Source organism: Chanodichthys erythropterus, chromosome 11 (genome assembly GCF_024489055.1).
Source record: "Chanodichthys erythropterus isolate Z2021 chromosome 11, ASM2448905v1, whole genome shotgun sequence".
Lineage (NCBI taxonomy): Eukaryota > Metazoa > Chordata > Actinopteri > Cypriniformes > Xenocyprididae > Chanodichthys > Chanodichthys erythropterus.
Genome location: NC_090231.1, coordinates 29193635 through 29217011, shown reverse-complemented (window position 1 = coordinate 29217011; position 23377 = coordinate 29193635). Strand labels below are relative to the sequence as shown.

Genomic DNA, 23377 nt, shown 5'->3' with positions numbered 1-23377 from the left:
GATGGGGTCACCAAACATCTCTGTTATGATGAGTGAAAGTATTGCTACATTTTTTCCCACTTCTTTTGGGGTTGAGTTTGTGCAGAGAATATTTAATGGTCAAATATCAATGTATTATTTATGCAGAGATCTTGACTAACAGCTTTGTGTATTGCATGTTTATGCATGTTAGCTTCTAATTTGCTTTTCAAAAGGAGTTAAGTCACGATTAAATGGAAGTAGCGGCAGTTCTTTTCTTCTGTATTGTGACATATATATGAGTGAGGTAGATCTAAATGTGAGCTTGCAGGCGATTGTAAAAAGGTTTAAAGTGGTTAACACAGGTTTAAGTGGACAAAATGAGTGCAGAAGTCTGGTATACATCACCTGAGAGATGACTGTCGTTTCACCGAAAGATCAAGTTAGGTAATTTTAATTAAAATTACAAGGTCAAAAAAATATGCATGGGTGAATCATTCATAATAAAATCAATAACCTGCTTTTAGAAAAAAAGAAATGAATGAACTTTCTAGGGCTGCCCTCGACTAAAGATTTTTCTGGTTGACTAGTAGTCGTTCATTTTAAGCAATTAGTCAACTAATCGCACGTTTATTAATAAATCATATATTTTATAATAAAGAGCCTTTAATGCCTACATAGCATAATCAGCACTCAAGCACATGCATAAAGGTTGCCATGGCGCATGGGCAGAAGTAATGATTATGAATGTGTCATGGAAAAACAGCAATGATACTGCTTTAACATTTTAATAATCAATTAATAAAGTAGTGTTTTCTGTATTTTCGGCTGCAGTCATGAAGTTGACTATGCTGACTTGTCATCTCCGCAGTAGTGGATGGGCTTATATGCACGTTTCATACATATTACATAATCTGAGAATATTTGTTTCCCATTTGAATTGGTTAATTTGATCGTAGACATTTCGCTTTCTATAGATATATTTTTTCATGTCTGTGAGGCAAGTTTACATGGAGTTTCGGTTTGTTTTTTTGGCACGCTCTAGTTCACACAGAGAGAGACGGCAGAAAGCATACCCTGTGTGCCTTTATTATTTTACAACGGCACAACGTTTGGATGTTATTGTAAGTACACACAAATAAAAGTAGACTCTTCACAGATTCAAAAGATGTATTACACTTATCTGTATGGCCAAAAATGACAGAGTATTTTAAGTGCAAGTGATCGCACCGGCGCCTCCATGTTAGCTGTCATGCATTAACCACGCTACTGTTCAGCTTTCACACTCCACATAACTCCTCATAACTTGAATAGCCCACATAAAGTTGCTACTACTTGCATGTTTCAGGTGATATGCCATCTTTGAGGTGGATATTTAACGATTAGTCGACTATATTTTGATTTCATGGTGTCTTGATCTGACGTTTTCTTTTGAACATGAAAATGCTGTTTTATGTGACAAGTCTCAGCCAATAAGAAGATATTTAATTTACAATTATGTGGATTTTGGACCAATGATATTTCATGGTGGGTGGGGCTAACCTGCACAGTAGAAATCAACAAAATTTCTTGTTGCTTGTCATGGTTGTGGTTGGTTAGACAGAAAATTAGATTCACACAGGAGATAACTTTTATCTCTTGTCGTTTTATCACATTAGAACACGGTGTACAAGAGAACATCTATCTGAATTTATATTGAGCTTTATATAGCTCTTCAAGAGTAGTGTTTCAGAGATTATAATTGCACTAATGATTGCTCCCATTTCCTTTAACCTTTTATACATCATTAAAGCTAAAAGGACGTAGAGGAAACAGACTATTTAAAGAACAGTCTGGAAAGTGTATGTTCATGGCCCTACAAAGTATATTTTGGTCTCTCAAAGCTCTCACAAGCTTTGTCCTGCTTCTCTGAAGTTATCGACCTCTCAGGCTTATTGCAGGGATATTTTCAGTGACCTAAAAACAGCTTTTGCTCTGAATCAAGCTGTTTCTAAAGATCCACTTGGTACTCCAAAAGCATAGTGCAGTAGACTGTTTTCTTATTGCCTTATGGTTAAAACAGCTACTTTTATTTTTCAAAAGTTTCTCTATGTACACTACAGTAAGAGTACTATCTTATCTATCTAAAACGGGGTGCAATGTTATAAAAGGGCAAGGCTAAGTCATAGTGTACAGTCAGCAGATTGTTGCGCAAAAGAAACCTCTTCAGGGTGATTCAGGGTGCTACTTGCCACATGAGTAAATAATTGAATGCAATATATTAATTTGACATATTTTATTACCTCAAGATGACTCACAGTACCCACTTGAGCAGTCTGTTATCAGTTGTAGCGCTTGTTGTCTTGAAATAAATAGAATTGAGTATTGCAGGGAGCCATGTTAAAATATAAATAGTTACCTTTTAAATATAAATAGGTTTTGCACCAACCATGGACAAGTTTATGAAATGACTGTCATTGTCTGCTTATGCTTGCCTGGCATAAGCAGACAATGAATCTACTCCAAAAATTACTATTACCAAAACAACATCTACACCAGACGAGACCAGCATGATGCGACAAAAGCAAATTAAACCCATTGTAATCAAGGATGCTTTCTACACTGGATGTGGCACGCCAAACCCCCGGCAGTAAACTGATGCACTGTTCTATTTCTGATGTACTCCAGCACTCGCGTCCAGTAGTGTGTCACGTCCAAGCTGTTGTGGCGTGGCCGTTGCATCTGGTATAGACATGGTGAAAAAACAAGAAAATATGATGAGGCATACATATCTCACCCTCAGATTCAGCAGTACAATGGTGGGTAATGAAGAGAAACCACAGTGTGTTGTGTGCCTCAGAATATTAGCTGCTTCTTCGAACAGTACGAAGATGCCACTTAGAGACTTCACATCACAAACACAAAGACAAGCCCGTTGAAGTTGACAAGTTGTACTGCTTTATTAAATACATTGTTTCAAATAAGTCCTATAGTATTTTGCTTTAAAATATCTAAAAAAAAAAAAAAAAAAATGTCTACAAAAGGGGGGCCTGACAGAAAAGTTGAAATAATCCAGTAGTCTCAGCATTTAATCAACTCAAGCTCTTCTAATAGACTAAAACACTTTTGATTGTTACTTCATACTGAGATTAACATAAGTCACCACATATTCAATCATTTGTGACAAAGAGGTACAGTGTCAATTATTCATTTGAAGACTATTTGGTTTTCATCAAACTCCATTTTTTATAGCCTTTCGCAGAAGTGAATAGTGACAGAAAAAGGGGAAGAGAGGAGGGAGGATCTCATTATTATAACTGAAGAATGATGCTTCAGATAAGACGTGTCAGATAATAATATAAAATCATACTGCAGTGCTTCTGTTAGTCCTTTGTCAGGTTCCGCCACACATTCCCAGAATGCCTTGCGGCTCCAGGTTGTCCTGTATGAACTGACAAAGACAGCAGGTGTGCAAATACTAGTAAGGCTCGCTGAGCAAAGAGTTCAGATAGTGGGGGTAAACAAAAGACTCATTTGAATGAGCAAACAGAACACATATTGAAATGACTTGTATGAGTAACAACATAGATAGTCATAGAAGATTTCCTTTAGAGCTCTGTTACATTACATTATTAGTCCTTTTCTTTCTTTCTTTCTTTCTTTCTTTCTTTCTTTCTTTCTTTCTTTCTTTCTTTCTTTCTTTCTTTCTTTCTTTCTTTCTTTCTTTCTTTCTTTCTTTCTTTCTTTCTTTCTTTCTTTCTTTCTTTCTTTCTTTCTTTCTCTGAAATTCAGAACTTTCAAAACTTGAAATTCAGTTGCATTTTAAAACCAGTAAGGTGATTATATGCAGCTGGAGACAGTGTTATGGAAATCAGGGACCAATGTATGTTTGCTATTAGCTTAAAAAAGGTCATCAATTACTTACACTATGGCTAACTCCTTCCCTATTTTCCCACAAGTTAGCTGGGTAACTTTTAAATGTCTTCAAATCCAGTTCTTCTCAAATTGAAAAGCCACCATCTCTCTTTCTCTGTATTTTAATTTGATATTTTATAGAGTTGCATTAGATTGATAAGAAAGAAATACCCTTTGTTTTGTATGAGAATGTAATTCACTGTAATTTATGTTAAATAAAATTGTTTGGCAAAGTAAACTTTGGCTTTACAGTGTACTCTCTGTCTGACTCTTTCCTCTATTCCTCACTCTACCGTACCTTCTTCCTTGTTACCTTGTTCCGAACAGGTACGGTAGAGGTTTTTTTTTCTTCTTATGTTTACATTTAGCACTTCACAGAAATTGGATTGTTAGCATGTTGATTCACAGCTGTTCCTTTGGACTCGTTGGCTCCCAGTTACTTACACTGTCAAAGCCGAGGAGGACCCGCCATTGTCTCCCATGCCTGAGGCGGAACAGGAGCATGGTTTTGTTCTGTAGCGGCGCATTGCTCCAAGGGCACTGATTTCCAAAGGCTGGCAGCTTGTGCTGACATGCCGACTCATTTAAATTGTGCTTGACAGAACAACCCAGGGCAATTAATCATTTGACTAGCATGTGGAATGATGCTGTATCACAGGCAGAGGAGAGAGAAAAGGACCTCTCGCACGTTTGCTCTTCCTATCCGATTCGCCAACCATGAAATTGTTATCATGCCCATGACAGCATATTTTCCCTTATAATAAAAATCTGCTCCGTACAGAGGATCTCTTCTTCTCATTAAGACAGGGCAATGGACATTCGTTTGCTGCCACTTGTATCGTAACGCATTAAGACATATGTTTTCTGTTTGATGCTAGATGAAGACAAGGTTCTGCCAGAGGGAAGAATGATGAAAAAAGAAATAAAAGGAGTTAAAAAAGTTTGATGCTGTTAGTTTTTCATAGCCACCAACCATATGGTTTGCGTCACTGCTGAGCCAGCTGCTGATATTTATTTCATATGCATATTAAAACTGGAGAGTGAATGCTTTGTAGACGGTTTCCAAAAATTGTACAGTGATTGCTTCATTGCTGATGGGTCTTTTATAAGCCTCAGAGGAATCCTTGAGAGAAACACCAGTCTGCACTCTCTGCTAAAGTGTGATTGAATGTTGCATTTAGCCTCTAATAAAGTTCTATTGGAGACTTCAGCAGCTGGCTCCCATCTGGAGTTTTTTCTGTGTATGTGTGTATAATAAGCTTTTTCTGTGTATGTGTATATTGGGGGTGAGAGGCATTTATTTAAATATATTCAGGTATATTTATGAAGCAACTCCATTTTGCTAAATTAAATCTGATTAGTGGAATATTTTGGGTAAGATGGTGTTATGTGAAAAGCTCACAAGAGTTGTGCCACAGAAGCCGGATGGCTACTAGGAGGACCTTCACAGGGTTCACTGATGTCTAAGGCATGGCGTTTGGTTGAAACCGATGTTTTTCAATGAAAAGGAATAAACAGTAGAGATTTGTAACTCATACTAACAACAAAGGCTCTTGGACTTTTCATGACACCTTCATAGTAAAATGTCCAGTGAGTGGCGCTAAAAATTCTATCCAAAGCAGAAGAATGTGAATCTGGAAGTGCTTTATTACGCTAGTTGTTTTATGTATTGGTAGTTCGAAATCAAATGTCTGATGAGTGGTGCTGAAAGGGTTAATTCATGTTTGAAAATAACGTACAACCTACACTAAACCTAACCAAAAGTGTTAACAGAAACAAATACGAAATAAAAACACATTTGCTGAAGCAACCATGCCATTTTAAGCTTGCTTTATGGGACTCATACCCAAGTGCTTCCCATTGCAAGAGTAATGTTGTACCAGGTGAGCTACCGAGGAAGGTTACTATGTCAGAAAAGCCATATGGTGTTGGTTATGTGATGCTAACATAAAATTTATTAGTTTACAAATCATGAAATATTATGAGTATTTTGAGGTCATAACATATTGTTCAAAGAACCACTTTAAAAGACTTTATTAACAGATAATCTGCCCCTGTAGAGACAGTTTGTCTGAAAATGGAATAAAAGTTGTTATTGTTTTACTGCCACTTGTCTTTATTTCACCTGGAAACTGCAGTGAATTGTTTGTATGTATATTTTCGAAGTTTTGAAAACGTGTAGGTAAAGGCATGTTTTCCCCATGATACAGTGTCTATCTTGGGAACTAATGTTTAAAAATCAGGGATGCACCTAAATTTTGGCGGCTGAAAATGGCATTTTCTGTTTTTGGCCGATAAAGAATATGTATGCAGAGAAGAAAATATGCTGCCCCGCCCCTCAGTGTTCAGTGCTGGTTTCACGCTTTTTTCTAGCCGTTATAAGTGCGCGGTGTGATACTCTGCTCAATATTTTGCTCTATGCTAAGGGCGTAACCGATTGTAGTTAATCAGTGATCCATGCAGACTAGGCCCCACGGTTCGGCACGCACGCAAGTTTTACCATCAAATCGGTACTTGCAAATCTTGAATTACAGTGAATTGATTCCTCTTTTGCATCTCCTCTTACAATCACTCCCATGGGCACAGGTGTATAAAATCAAGCACCTAAGCATGCAGACTGCTTCTACGAACATTTGTGAAAGAATGGGTCGCTCTCAGGAGATCAGTGAATTCAAGCGTGGTACTGTGATAGGTTGCCACCTGTGAAATAAGTCCATTTGTGAAATTTCCTCCTACTAAATATTACACGGTCAACTGTTAGTGGTATCATAACAGAGTGGAAGCAGTTTGGAACAACATCAACTCAGCCATGAAGTGGTAGGCCACGTAAAATCACAGAACGATCAGCGCATGCTGAGGTGCGCAGAAGTCGCCAACTTTCTGCAGAGACAATAGCTACAGACCTCCAAACTTTGTGTGGATTAGCTCAAGAACAGTGCATAGAGAGCTTCATGGAATGGGTTTCCATGGCCGAGCAGCTGCATCCAAGCCTTACATCACCAAGTGCAATGCAAAGCGTTGGATGCAGTGGTGTAAGGCATGCCACCACTGGACTCTAGAGTAGTGGAGACATGTTCTCTGGAGTGACGAATCACGCTTCTCTGTTTGGCAAATAGATGGACGAGTCTTGGTTTGGTGGCTGACCTCAACCCCATAGAACACCTTTGGGATGAATTGGAACGGAGACTGCAAGCCACGCCTTCTCGTCCAACATCACTGCCTGACCTCACAAATGCGCTTCTAGAAGAATGGTCGAAAATTCCCATAAACACACTCCTAAACCTTGTGGAAAGCCTTCCCAGAAGAGTTGAAGCTGCAAAGGGTGGGCTCCATATTAAACCCTATGGATTAAGAATGTGATGCGTAAAGGCAGGTGTCCCAAATCTTTTGGCAATATAGTCTATATTTTAATATTAATGCAATTATACACAAATAAGGTAATTTAAAATAAGAAATAAATAATAATTTTTAAAAAGCGGTTTCAGTTTTCAGCCAAGTGCATCCTGAATTTTCGGTTTCGGCCCAGAATTTTCATTTCGATGCATCCCTAGTAAAATGTATGATTGAAAAATGAAATAGTTTTAGATATAAATGTGGTCTTATTTCACTTTGGTTGTTCAGCATACAGATGCAGGTGCTGTTTTTCTCAGATGCAAATACTTGGAAATGAAACCTTTTAAATGCATCCGTAGGAAGGAGACCAGAGAGGTTAAACAGGATGATTCAGTCTGTAACTCATCATTTGATGCAACTAACACTTTGATTATTTTAATACACTTAATCTACTGTTGTACTTTTTTTCTATACCTGAGGTAATCTGTATTAATTCATTGAGTTAGAGGAGCATTATGACAATTTCTAAGAGTTAACAGCTAATGAAGTGTTCCATAAATATACAAATGACTTAAGTAGAGCTTTGCTCAGTATTTAGGAAGAAACTCTGTGGCCTCCAAAGTGAGAAGACTTGTCTTGTATCAATACAGATCCCTTGATGTGATGCAGTATTGTTTTGGTTCTGTGTAATGGTTCTTAATCATTTCCAAAAAAAAAAATAAAAAAAAAAATACATAAAAAACAAAATAAATCAACTTGATTGCTTACAGTTTAAAGTGTCTCAGTTAAGTTTCAAATCCCTTCTAAACTTCCAAATGTACAAATAACATTCTCAGGATTTAATTGCACTATTTTGGAGCGGTTAACACATTTATTCGATTTTGACATTTATAAGTGTTTCATTCTGTTCTGTGTGGTTTCTAAAAACTGACCTTTGAAGCTTATTGGAACTGTTCACACTCACAAATATCCATAGTAGAGCATGCATTACTCAGTAAATGAAGATGGATAATCTTTACAAATAATGTGTGACACTTTGGCTCTGTAGCACTTTCAATATTGTTATACTTCTTTGAGTGATTCAACATAGCAGCCAATTTCTGAGTTTGAGGTGGGACTAGCAGTTGTTCTAACCAATGTCAGATTAGCAACGTGTTTGGAGAAAGTTATTGAAAAGGATCATTGGTTGCTGCTAGTTGTGCAGAAATTAAACACTTCACCCTCAGTAAACTTCCTTTCTGTTTCAATGCTTGACTGTGTGAGTTTTATATGAACATACAGTTGGTCCACTTGTGCGCTGCTGTAGGGGTCACTAGATGTTGCTGCAGTGTTAGCATCTGTTCGCTTAAACCGCTGGACAGTGCGCTCTAGAGTCTTATGCTCTGTAAAACCCCCGATGGTGGATTGTTTTAGGATCATTACCCCTCTCACTCACCCTGATAAAGCCTGTATGAGAGCATTCATCTCCCCATGCTCCTCTGAGCCACATGTCAACCCCCCTGAGACTGAAATCTCCAAAGCTCTGTTTACACAGGGGCTCAATCCACTCCTAAACTCAACTGGCCTCACAGAGCACCGCGGTGTAAAAGAAGGCCATGATCACTTCTAATTAAACATCAGGGTGGAGTCCAAGCTGTTTGACATCCTCCCGTTTGAACGGCCATTTTGTTCTGCGCCAGTAGGGAGTGAATGCATTGTTATCAGTGTAATCTTTGTGGGTTGAGCATATAAACAATGTCTCTTCAGTATAGTAAGAGTATAGTGCTGCTCGGTCTGTGTTAAATGACTGGCAGTGCTGTGTTCATATAGGGATCTGATTTGGCTGTATAGGTTTTCACTGCCTTGGCATGTGAGACCTATATGCTTAACATCTTTGTTCTCAATCCAGTGGTGCCGTAGGATACGATCTACTTGTGCGACGTTCCTTGAAAAGGTTGCTAAGCTATCTTCTCTTTATACGAGAGCGAGCTAGAGAGTGTTTGGCCCCCTGTCTAACTGAGGCTAAAGGGCTGCAGAGGAGAGCTGTGATATTTGAAGTAATTCACAAGTGCATGTGTTCGCACATTAGTGGGATGCAGTCGGACAGCCACAAGGTTGAGAGCTAATTACAGCATTTAAAGCCTATCAGTTCCATGTGATTGCTGCTTGTGCTGGGTAAACGGCTTTTATTTGGTATGCTGTGGAAGTTTCCCCTCACAGCGAGGGCTCTGTGGCAGCAAATTATTTTCATCTTAATTGCATGTAGGTGGAGACATGAAATAATGGGGCATATTTGTGTTCAATCTGCTGTGTTTTCATTACATTGTGGAGGAAAACATTGTTAGCGGGAGTTAATTAACAAATATGAGTAATTGCTCTATGCTCATATTTATCACTAGTGTGTTCGCAACAGGCAGGCCTGAAGCGCTAACGACAAAGTGCTACATAAATCAAAGTGCTTTTCTTTGCCAAAGCAGAGCCCTTGGGAGGTACCTTAGAGCTTAATTAGAATCTAGAAGGATTTTGTTTTAAGTGTGAGGTGAGCAAGCACTTGAATAACAATGATAAATTAGGCCCCAGAGCATTGCCTGTATGTTTTGGACCACGCGTGCAATGTTATATCCTATTTCTATACAATTCATAAAGTGTGATGGCAGAGGCGCTGCGCCAGACGTTCTGCCGGCCCTGTCGATTTGATGAGAGAGATTAATGCAGGTATTGCTGTTACTGGCAGAGAAGTTTACTGAAATGATGCCAGAGTGTTCACTCCAGAATTACCCAGATGGGATTACGTGGACTATTCAGATTTTACGAGGCCGTTTAGAATATTTTTCTTGTCACAGAGTAATACGAAGGGATGCTTAATGTTGTGCTTCACTGTCAGTCATAATTCAGCGATTTGGCAGACTAAAATATTGTCATCCAGCATATTTGTGGTCAGCCAATAAAGTGTTCATTTTTGATTCCTGATGGGAAATTACTGTGTGACCTTATAAGTTTTCATCAGTTATTTTTCAGTTTTCCGTTTATTCTTTTTTTGTTTGTTTGTTTGTTTGTTTGTTTTTTTTATAAAACTTTGTGGTTGGATAATTTTTTAATAAACTTGTTCATAAAAAGTTATTCATATTTGAAAAAAAGCATGATGATATGTAGGCAACGTTCTCAAAATCAAATAATTTCCTTTTATATTGTTACTGTACTGAAGCAAATTATTAATTTATCTTCTGGGAAATATTTACGTGTTCTATTAATGTGTTTTATATATATATATGGGGGTCTGCAGAAAATATGAGAGAAAATGTATGTATTTTTTAGTTTCATTGTAAACTGCTCTGGAATGACATTTATTGTGAAAAGCATTATTAAAAAAAAAAAAAAAATTATATATATATATATATATTTTTTTTATAATGCTTTTCACAATAAATGTCATTCCAGAGCAGTTTACAATGAAACTAAAAAATACATACATTTTCTCTCATATTTTCTGCAGACCCCCAAGAATCTTTCAGTTTGAAAACCCTTGAACTAACCAGTCAGGTCACCAACATTTTAGAGCACTCACGGGAAGACGACTTTCATCATTTAGCCACTGAAAGGAGCAGAGTGCTCTCATGCAAACATACAGAAAGCATGTTGTTTAAGGACTGTGTATTGCCGCATAGTGCCAATTGAAGGCTTCTGTTGCACTACCACAGAAGGTGCACTAAATGTTGTCTGCGGATTTAAAAAAAAAAAAAAATAGTATGCTGAGTGAAAAGACTTGTCTGACAGACACTTGTGTGATTCTTGATTACAGTCATACTGATACTCTGTGGACATGCATATGGACTGCCTGCCTGTCTTGGCACCAGATTTAGCCATCTGGCCTCAATTATGCTTTAAACATGCTTTGTTGTACATGACAAGTCCACACTGACAGCGAGTCTGCCAGTGTTTAAACGTCATGCCTCTGGCTACGATTATACTCAATCAGTCATTCTGATTTTAATTGGAATGGTTGAGGATGAGTGGGAGACGTGAATGAAAATAAAACTGTCTTCATCTCTGCTGTGGTCAATTTGGAGGTTTTAAGAGTAGCTGTGCATTAGAAGAAGAAAAGGTGCTCAAGATGATTGGAATTGAAATCTACTTTACAAAGAAGAGTGTTCTGCTTTATCCTTTGAAATGAAACCATTTTTACATGTTTATCTTTGCTAAGTCCCTCTGAAATGGTTTATTTTAGATCAGGGGTCGGCAACCTAATGGCACGTGAAGGGATCATCACAGAAGTGTGCACCTCTGGTCGCGCAAATGGTTTGTCGGATCTGCACGTGCATGTTATAATCTCACAGTTTAATAGTATTTATAGCTCCTAAATTAATAATACGGGCTGTGCGACTATGAGGAATGATTACCTCGAAATGTACGTCTATATGCAAGTGCGAGGGAATACCATGTTCTGTCTCTAGATGCCGCAGGCTGATGGTTCCTTAACACAACCTGCTGTCAGTTACATTGTTAACTACACAGCACAAGCTGATTGGTTTCTGTCGCATCTGTAGCCAATGACCTTGCTGCGCAACATAAATAGTTGGTCAGTGTTTACTGTAGCAGTCTGCAGCGTGTTTTTGAAGTTCCTTTGAAATCCTTCTCGTTTCCCGGCTCTACCTGTATAGTTCTACTATGGGTAATTTCATATATTCTATTTGTAAAGCAGCAGTATGTCTTACATGCTCACAGAAGTGTGTCTGTATATATATTGGTAGTAGCAAGACTCTGTACTTGCTCTGCAGCAGCAATGATCAACAGCAGCAGCAGCTTAGCGGATCTATTCCGCCAAGACCAAATACACTGACATTGTCATATCCATTACCAAGCTAAACTCTTCCGAGAGTTGTCATGATAGACCTTTATTTAAATTAATATATACAATGCTTTAGCTGTTGTCATGTGCCAGTGATTATCCCTTCGCGTGCCAATTGTGCCTCGTTTTAGATCAGTGTTTATGGATATCAGCCAGAAAATGAGCCTTGATCTCTTTTGTGCAAATGAATGAAAATTTATTTTCATGTTTTTTTTTTGTTTGTTTTTTTTTTAATCAATTACATCTCCTATTATCTCTACAGCACCCTAGAAACAGTGGCAGCAGTCTATCTCTCTTTTCTCACCATCCTCAGATATGTTCCATGCCAGAACTTTCCTCTATCTCTTTGCTCTTATAGGCTCGGATTAGCCACTTGCCATTGTCTTCACCAGACCTGCTGTTGCTGTAAATTGGCTGGCTGTGCTGTTGTGAGGTTACTGCTTTCAAAATATCCACGCTAACAGTGTTAGGAGTACACAAGATGTCCCCGAAGACCTCGTCAGATGCAGAGAAATGGGTCAAACACTGACCTAATGAAGACAGATGGAGGTGGACAGTGTCTACATGTGTTGTGGATGATGGTCGGCTTGTGGAATGTTTCGTGTGCTTTGGCCAATCTGTTATTTTAGTCCAGCATTTCTCCCATTTGGCCTGTTACAGAGGTCAAAACTCAAATATAGGATCAGTTATTGACCCCCTTTTCAAACTTTTCACCATAAAATGGGGTAAAATTGCACAATGTCCTTGCGCTGAAAGACTGAACATTTTTCTGGACCCCAGTCTAACACAGACGAAGCAAGATGGCTAAATTATTTATTCTTGTACAGTATATTGTGTGATTGACGTGTACATTGATTTCTCCAGTTTACTTTCTTGTTTGTTGATGTTGCTGTATTTAATCACTCGAAATATGATTTCCACAGTCTCTTCTGTTCTTTAAAAACTTCTTTGTTGCTGAAGATAAGTTCCTTCTCCATCCACACCTCATGAAACCCTTTTAATAATGGCACAATTTCAGTAATTCCCAGTTTTATTTCAGTCGGTCTTTGATCTCAGTGCAGTCGCCCTGTCTTCAAGAGTGGAATAATTTTAGGGCATATATGTGCAAATCCTTAGTGCTCTTTTGTTCCTGGGCTCACCATAATGACCAGAAGTGAATAGAGAAGATTAGGTATTGTAATTCTTTTTTTTTTTTTTTTTTCATACTTTTCTTTTATTTAGTATGCTATGAAGCCTGGAACACGGTTTGTCTTTCATATATGAGCAGGACCTCACTTTCCATATAGCTGTGTGTGAACACACAATAGGTGTAAGCAGTCTGTGTGGCACTAAACCTATAAACTGTTTTCATTATTCAGACTAATTCATATCAACCATGCAGTTAATCTTCCACAACCTGTTGATTGCTTTGTTTCTCGACACATTTCTGGAGGGCGGCCATAACTGTGTTTTCAGAAGGACTCCTGTCAGTGGCGCCAGGCTACACAGCCACAAATTGGAATGTGGCACTGGCCCGGGAATACAGCCAAGATTTAAATTAGACAATAACCTCTGGCCTCTCATGCAGGCTCCTCTCTGCAGCTGTAGGCTGATCCATTTGTTTAATATGGTAGAGTATTCGCTAGAATAATAAGCTGATGTATGAGCCGGCTCTTAACAGTTTGTGTTTCACAGACTTGCAGACACTGAACAACTGGCAGGCAGTGCAACCACTGCAGATGTACTCAAACAGCAATAAAAGAAATGTACTGTATGTAACACTTGGAGAAATTAGTCATGGAAATGATGAATACAATAGAAAATTCTGCTTTGGAAGTTTCACAGAGAGTTGTTTGGTAATATGAAAATGCATTTAACATTTTTATAGGGTACACTTTTTATTGCGTTATTTTTATTTTTGTTTTTATTTGACAGGGCTTATTGGTACATTCCAAAACCTGAAATGAAATTAGGTGCAAGTCAGCATACATATATAAACTGTGTTCATTTCCATATGTTGGGGGCGTTATGTGTGTGTATAACTGGATGTTCTGTTCTATTGTGGGAATCTCTGAAGCCATATCCAGGGTGTTAGCTTTACTGTGGCACAGAGCCAGTGCTGTATCCAGTGAGATCAAAGATGAAGCTTCAGCTAGTCAGTGCTTTCTTTAAAGGTTTTCTGTAAAGATTGAAATGGAATAACTGACCTATGACTCCAGCACCGGAAGTTACAGGGGCTGTCATTAATCTGAGTTATTTAGACAAGACAAAATTTAAATTATCACTGCTTTTAAATTAATAATAATGTAACATCATTATTATTTCTGTGAATGTGATAATGCTGAAACTATTATTAGTTAAAGTAATAGTTGTAGTAGCAGTATGATAGAAATGGCGATGGTGGTGATAATTTATTATTATTATTATTATTATTACTTCTTTAATTGAGCTTTTTGTAACACATGCTGACATTAATATACTCAACCCACATTTTTTTCTGTCAAATTTATTCCTTTTAATTTGCATTCAATAATCCCTCTTTATACATTACAGTGATAAAATGCCTGTCGTGGTGAAAGCTCTGTGGATGGAAACTCAAGGACTTATAAATGGATCCATTTCATATCTCTCATCTGGTGGGGAAAATCTCAAGTAGCTCTCAGATTTCATTGTTGCCACTTGTAGCTCTTTTGGCAATGGTGCACTAGTCCGGATCTTCTCTCTATCTGTCTTTCTGATATGTTTGTAAAAGGCCAACATCCATAGCAATAAATATCATGTAATGCAAATGTTTTATTTAAAAATGGCCCTTTGTACACCCAGATGTACTTGTTTTTAAAGAAACTGGGGTATAGCCAAATGCAATAACAGAATGAAAAAGCACAGAAGAGAGAAGTGAAAGAAAGCAAGGGAGAGAGAGCAAGAGCATGAAAGAGAGAGATGAGAGGAAGAGGTGACTGTCTAAAGAGAGTCTCTGTCAGTGTGATTGTATTCTCTCTGTGTGCAGTGCTTTCATGTAATGATTTTAGCTTTAAACTGACTTTGTGATCGATTTCTCCTGCGGATCAGAACGGCCCTGCTTTAGGCTCTTTGTGTGGGCCTGCTGGACAAAGATGTCAGTTTACACATTTCGCTTTCGAACTGTGTGTGCTTATGTCATTTTATATTTGTGTGTATTGTTTATATTGTGTGTGTATGTCTGTGTTATTCACACCATCTTAGAGGCTAGTTTCACTGTCTCCCTTAAAACATCAAGGATACTTTCTTTCTTAAAGGTGCCCTAGAATTAAAAATTGAATTTATCTTGGCATAGTCAAATAACAAGAGTTCAGTACATGGAAATGACATACAGTGAGTCTCAAACTCCATTGTTTCCTCCTTCTTATATAAATCTCATTTGTTTAAAAAAACTCCAAAGAACAGGCAAATCTCAACATAACACCGACTGTTACGTAACAGTCGGGGTGTACGCCCCCAATATTTGCATATGCCAGCCCATGTTCCCAACATTATGAAAGGCATTAGACAAGGGCAGCCAGTTACGTCTGGATCTGTGCACAGCTGAATCATCAGACTAGGTAAGCAAGCAAGGAAAACAGCGAAAAATGGCAGATGGAGCAAAAATAACTGACATGATCCATGATAACATGATATTTTTAGTGATATTTGTAAACTGTCTTTCTAAATGTTTCGTTAGCATGTTGCTAATGTACTGTCAAATGTGGTTAAAGTTACCATCGTTTCTTACTGTATTCACGGAGACAAGAGCCGTCGCTATTTTCATTATTAAACATGTGCAGTCTGTATAATTCATAAACACAACTTCATTCTTTATAAATCTCTCCAACAGTGTAGCATTAGCCGTTAGCCACGGATATTTAATGATGCCCCAAAATAGGCAGTTAAAAAAATTAATTTAAAAAAATCTATGGGGTATTTTGAGCTGAAACTTCACAGACACATTCAGGGGACACCTTAGACTTATATTACATCTTGTAAAAACATTCAATGGCACCTTTAAAGTGTTATTTTTTTTTTAATAAAGTAATCTTGCAAATGTGTGTCACTACAGTATGTTTGTTCAGCTCTCCGATTTGTAGATAATGACCTCAGTAATTCTTCAAATAGGCTGTTGGTCATGGTCACATTCTTCTCAAGTAGATTGTGTTTGGGTTGTGTCGGGTATTAGTTCTGTAATATTGTTTTTTCCCCCTGGGGTGATTGAATTCACTCTGTTGTAATAATATATTATTTCCCTCTGGAAACACTTGCATAAGAATATACAAACACTCAGGTTATGAAACTCGGCTCAGTCTGGACACTGGTGTCCAAAACCAGTCAGGAACTTCATGGAAGTGAAGCATCACAGTTTTGTGCATATAAAACTAACATCTATTATAAAACATACTAACTAGTTGACTTGTTAGTTGCAAGTAAAGTGTGCATATAACATTCACATTTTTGCATATAGTTTATGCATAAAATAATAATAATAATAATAAAAAAATAAAAACATCTATAGAACATAAAGGTTAGACATTTTGAAAAAGTAAAATAAAAGTTAAAGCATTAATGCTAAAGAAAGAAACACTAAGGAAAAAATAAATAAAAGAGAATAAAATACTAAAACTTACATCACTAATCAGCTGGTTGGTTGTTAAATGACTAAGTTGACTAGTCATCCATTGTGACTCATGCCTAATATGGGTGTGTTTTGAGCTCGTTACTGTTTAATAACGAGGCAGAGGTAGCGTTTACATTGCTCCTCTCATCTTGTTAATTACAGAGGCTCCATTGTCTGATCTGACCCATTTACAGCATTCTCTCTTTCATTCTTTCAGTTTGTCTCATCCTCCCATCTCAGCTAATCTCATTTGGCATCTGGCTCAATCCCACCCTGCCATGAACATGAGAGGGTCTGCTCTCTCACTGAAGAGAGCCAAGAGCGACAACAACACCCCGTGTCCGTTTTCATTCACGCTAACTTCTGTTTCCTAAAAACACTCCTTCATTATATTTCTGTTTATAGGCATCAGTTGTTAAATGTACATCTGACAAGTGAAAGGTGATTTAAAGCAGCACTTGTCCTTCTCTTATATTCATTTGAGAATAATGTTTGCTCAATTAATATTCATGAGTTGTGGATCTGCATGTGTCAGTGATGCGAGGCAGAGAGGCAGGTAATGGGATTTAAAATAGGGTGAATGCTGATGGTGTGAATGAATAACTTAAAGCCTGGAGCAGTGCTGGTGTATACGTACACACACACACACACACACACACACACACACACACTTTCCCCTTGCTGTTTGTATTATGTAGACCCACATTAGTGATGAAATGAGGCATGAACTTTTTTCCATCTTCTCAGAATCCACCTTGCGTTCTCTCTCAATGTCTCTCATTTGATAGATCTCTCTCCCTCCCTGCCTTTCTTCTTTTTTTAACTATCTCAAAAGATGATTTTTGCAAATTCATTGGTAAAGTCAATATGAACTGCCATTTTCAACCCATTTTCCATAATGTAACTTATTTTGAAGTGAAACTAGATATTACATGATGAAAAAGTGTGTGGTGGAATCGATTGGATCATAAAAAGACATTCTGTACCAGAATAGAAGCAGACCGAATGCGAGTTAAAACAATGCATAAATTGATATTTGACTCTTCACTCTGGAAATAGGTTCTTTATTTGTATATTTTACCCTTTTCTGCAATAAGAGAAAATTATTAAATTTGATTTAATGATTACAGATTAACTATTTTTTTCACAGATGAAACATTCAAAATAATACCAGTCACATTCATTTAGAAAGTCTATTTTGATTTCCTGTTGACTCTAAATAAGCCTGCAGTTATATTGATTTGTTTCATTTTTTTGTAATTATTCTCCATTTTTGGAGGGTGGGATTCTTATCTTTAATGAGATGTTTAGTCAAAGACCTCTGTATCTGTCTCTCTCCCCAGTGGTTTGTTTCAAAAACTCATTTTCATCCATAGAGACACATGCTTAAAAGTAGAAAGCATTTGCTTTTCTCAAACTACTCCCAGGCAGCTTGCACCAGTTTACCATCATATCTAGGATTAAATGGCACCTAAACTGCACCACTGACCGCAGACTCTTACTGATATGATCAGAACACTTTATAACAAACAAAAAAAAGACACAAACACTGCATGAAAGAAATGTTCATTTTTCAGTGTTTCTATTTACGGAGATACATTATATAGCTGACGTTATGGTGCTATATTTTGTGAGGCAGTGTGTTGTTCCTTTTTAGTGTAGATGCACCAGGTGAGCGCTCCAAGAGGCCTCCTCAGCCCAAAACACCTGCTCTCAAAGTCCTGCAGCTGCCACAAGGCCTGTGTGTGTTTGCGTTGTGCACGGGTACACGTGTATATGTGCTGGTTAGACTTTTAACATTTCAGCTAATTCCCCCCCCACACACACACTCTTTCTCTTGCTCACTCTCTCTCCAGGGCATAGACTAATTAATGGATACCATTCGCAGTTGATTAGCTACAGTTCCTTCGGTAATTACATTCGCATACTAACCACTCAGACAAAAAGATGAGTGGGGGAGAGAGAACAAAGCAAGGGAAAAATAAATTAATGCTCTTCTCATTTTGCTCTGATCTTAATTTGTTCCTGCAATTGTTTGCCCTCCACAATAAGATAAGAAAGCCCTTTTTCTCTCTTATTCTGACTCTTCTGCTTGTGTAACATCTGAAGGAATCACTTTGTTTTAAACAGACAAAAGCTTGCTGTTGGATGCGCCATTGAATCAGGGCCTTGAGGCTGTTATGAAGACTTTTTCTGGCTGTTCTGGTTTGTTTGTGTGTGCGTGCGCATGGGTCCTCACATGAGCGCATGTGTGTGTGTGTGTGTGTGTGTGTGTGTGTGTGTATGTATGCATGATTTGTCTGGTTATAGAGGGCCCTCTGTGCTGGCCCTCCAGCTGCTAACCCATAATTCCTCATTTTGCTCTTCCATTGTTCCTACCTGTCAGTGTGTTTGTGTCTCAGAAGAAAAGATAGGATTCCTGCCATTTTAACAATTTGCCATCATGTTTGATTTAGAGGGGTACAGATAGAATAAAGGATCAGAATAAAGAAAAGAGCTCCATTTAGAAAGGAAGCTGTAGAATACTACATGGATATACTGTACAATAAACAACACCATCATCCCATTATATTTTCACATGTAAATAAAATATCCTAAATGTGTATGTAGCGTCAGTTTTAACATTTATTATTTTTAAATTATCAGAACTTTGTGTGCGCAGTGCTATACAAGCTGTTTTGTGTCCACCTGCTGTAATAAATTGTGATCTTTCATCAGCCTGTGTGGGCATTTCAGATTAGTAAGATGACTCTGTGACTTTCCCCCACTTTTGTAATGCAAAGTTAGCCTCTGCAAGCCACATCTAGCTGTCCCATTGATGTATTACAGTACAAGAAAATGCGAGGCACATTAGCAACTGGGTTACTTCCTGTGTCATTATTACTCAGGTGCATGAAGGGTGAACTAATCAATGAACTGTTTTGATACTGCTTTGCAAGATGGAAGAAATATGTCAGATATCATTAATGTACAGGCATGTTAGAATTTTCTATGGCTGTTTGATTCCACAATATTTTTTTTAAATCAATTATGAAATTCCAATTCAAGTAATTATTAGCATCCCTTTAAATCTGCATTTTAAATTAGTGTCCTGTATATATAATTTTTTGTGTATATATATATATATATATAAGAAAAAAAAAATATATAAAAAAAAAAAAAATATATATATATATATATATATATATATATATATATATATATATATATATAAATAAAATTAGCAACAGCACACTAATTTAAAATGCAGATTTAAAGGGATGCTAATAATTACATTTGAAGTGGATCGAAAAAGTTCATTAAAGTTGTCCTAAGAACTAAGTTGTCCTAAGAAGAGGGTTTTAGGACATCTTTGTAAGGTTTTGATCCACTTCAAATGTTGACTACTATATGTACTTAAATTTAGATGAATCATATGATACAATGCGCTTACTGTGTACATGCATGTTTTTACATTGTACTTATATTTTAAAAAATACCTGCATGTAATTACATCTGTAATTAATTTCTGTAACATTTATAATTACACTGTTGACCCACCCTTAAACCAACCCATACTACCAAACCTGCCCCTTACTTTACCTGTATCGCACCCTAATTGCAGCAAAAGTGTTTTGCAATACAATATGAACACAATAAGTACATTGTACTTATTTTTTTGATGTAAGTATATAGTCGTTAAGGCCACCTAATATAAAGTGGTTCCGCAAAATTCGCTGTTATATTGTAACTGCAGAATAAGACTTCAGTGAATTAGAAAGAGAGAAAGAGGTGCAAATGTAATGAATAATGTATTCTTGTTTCTTTTGCAGTTTGGGAATAACAACAACTACATGAACATGGCTGATGCCAATGGAGCTCTGTTAGCAGGAGGAGATGTGAGTATATGGTTGCAAATAACTTTTATATTTCCATGGATGGTAAACCATTGTGCCATGAGCAATTTTATTTTGGAATCACTAAACAGTCATTTCCAATGTCTAACCATTTATTGTTTTAAAACAAAGTCAATTCATTTAGCATGCTTGCCTCTGTATGTTCAAATGAAGTGATTAATTTAAGTGGCAGGTGTACAGCTGCTGCATTTACATAAAACATGATTAGCTCCCTACATGCCTTTCTGAACTGCTTTGGGATTTTCCACACCCAAAACCCTTAAAGCTTAGAGCTTGTTACGCCAGCGGCTATGTGTTAATACACATACACTCCCGATGTTATAATCTGACTGAATGATTCCTCCAGTGGAGCCGGTATGTTTATGCATCAGTGTTTACCAGCGTTAACAGAGCGACCGGCTCAGTACTGACCAGAGGTTGAGGAGCACAGGGGGCACTGAGCGTTGAGATGGGATTAGGGTTGCTTTTGCGGGGGGATGAATACCACAAGTTTTCACATCCTGCTGATATGCTCCAGGTGAAAGCTGCCATCAGGCTCGGGTGACGGCTGAAAGAGTATGCATGTAAACACCTGTCCCCATGATCATTTAAAGATATCATTGAGCTAGAAAAGGAAAGAAAAGTGGCACCTCTCACAAAAGTCACTCTTCCTCTCCATCATTTTTTTTATTCTCTGTCAGTAAGTCTGAAAATATATGCTGCAAATCACAAGTTGTGTATATCAGGCTGGCCCTACTATCTGTGTATGACAGTGTACAGGCACTTTACAGTATGTGCTGTCACTCAGTTACACTCAATGTTGCCACTGCCTGATTTCCATCACATTTCCAATGCAAATCTCCTTCTCCTCACAATCTCAACGGCATCAATAGACTTATGCTGGCTAAGCAAATATAATGTCTGTGCACATGAAGTGTGTTGTTTGCACATTTGTTGGTAATAATGTGTTTGCGTGGGCCCCTCTCTTCAGGTGATGAAGCCACCGTTTTGTCACAGGCAGTTGTACCCACATTTGATAGCGTCGGTTGCAATCTCCATAAATTCTTCTGATAAAAGTTTTCTTTTGCCGAGGCCAAGCTCCATGTTGGCACCTGCGGTGGAAGTAGGGCTGTCGAGTGTTGATGGAAAATTTCCCCTAGTCTAATTTTTTCCCTAAGAAATAACATTTCCTCCTTCGCGCTGCAGCTGGTATTATAACACATGACACAATGAAATTAAAAGCATTAACATTTAAATTCCTCTTTCCCATACCTGAAATATGTGTATGGGGTGGACGGGGGATATTGTTTCTTGTAACTCAAGCTGAAGAGAAATTAAAGGGACTTTACCCTAGTGAGTGCTGTAATTTCACAGTGTGATGGGTTTTCCATGAGCTTTAGCTCTTTCATTAATCTGCTTAATGTGTCATCTTTAGGCGAGAGAGAGAGAGAGACCGAGAGAGAGAAGCTAAATATCTCTGAGCCTGACACTCTATACTTTGTATACGGACCTGAATATACTGAATATAACATTAGTTTTAATGTAAAACCAAGTCTTTATATACACATCATCCTGTTACATTTTGAAAAAGACCTTTGACGATAGGATGTATATTATAAAAACATATTCTGTTACATTTAGGGTAAAAACAATGGCAGCTGTGGTTGCTAGAAATTCACTTTAAAAAATATGGTGGCAATGTTTCAGATATTGATTGGAATATTGATGCCTGTGTAAAGTATTTTACTACTTTGTAATTGTAATTGTATATTATATTAAGTGATATAATGTTAATGTACCAATCGACTTGAACCTCCAAAATCTGCTTTTTAGCTTAAAGTGCATTGTTAACCACCATGATTATACAGGTGCTACAATAGTTCATTGTCAGTGGCCAGTTCATAAAACAGTTTTGGCCAATACTCGTAAAGTATTGGTCATACACACAAACACAAAACACCATCACACTGTAGCCTAAACCACTGTAAATGGTTCTTGTATGATTTACAAAAGTATATATTTCATATATATACATAAACATATATATCAGTTTTTCTACTTTAAAATTTAATGTTTAATTCAACATGTTACTTGCTGTTTCTTTGTGAATTTTCTTGTAATTTTTTGTGGAATTTACTAGCAATTTTTCAAGTGAAAATTGTTTCTCACCAAACATTTTTTCAGTGCTGGGTAACACAAACACTTAAACTTAATAAACATGAACAAAATAACAGAAATATCACAACATACCCTGATGTACATTACTGATAACAAAAATCGGTAATGAGAGAAAACGTGACGGGTCATGGGCCTTTTTACCATTTTTCTCTGTAAATTACACAGTAAAAAAACATCAATTGACAGTATTTACTGTCAGTATTTACAGTTTTCACAGTATATGGTAAGATTTTTTTTTTTTTTTTCTGGAAATAAAACAAAACAAAAACAAGGTTGCACCAAGGATGGCTTCCTTGATTTGGAGGTCCTCAGTACTTTTACTCATTTTATTTATTGGTTTGTCCTGTTTTAAGTACCTTTTTTTTTTCCAGATTAGTTTTACTAGGGACAAACTCCTAGACATCAGACATTGCACACCAAACAGCCTTTTTCCGACTTTTGAGCATTCACACTTTTTACTAGACATTCTAGTTAGGAGACGTGCAATCTGGTACAAGCGCTCCAAGAAACACAAACTAGGGAAGCGCGCTGGTGAAATTCTGACAACACGGGTTTAGGACCCAGAGTATACATCTGGCGAATCTCTTCTCCTTCCAAAACAAAACAGACCAACTGTTACTCCTCACCCACACAAACAAGGACTTCTCAAACTCTGCTAGTCTTTGCTTCAGAGAAACATGGTTAAATGGAGCCATTCCGGACAGCGCATTA

At 37.4% G+C, this 23377-nt stretch overlaps 1 protein-coding gene across 1 annotated transcript in view; it reads left to right on the top strand.

Moving 5' to 3' along the window:
- The window catches only part of tox3 (TOX high mobility group box family member 3), a 51534-nt gene that overhangs the window by 8644 nt on the left and 19513 nt on the right, over nt 1–23377 (top strand). Inside the window, exon 2 of the mRNA XM_067400895.1 lies at nt 20426–20491. Coding sequence (XP_067256996.1) covers nt 20426–20491 — 66 coding nt within the window. The remainder of the gene's footprint in view (nt 1–20425; nt 20492–23377) is intronic.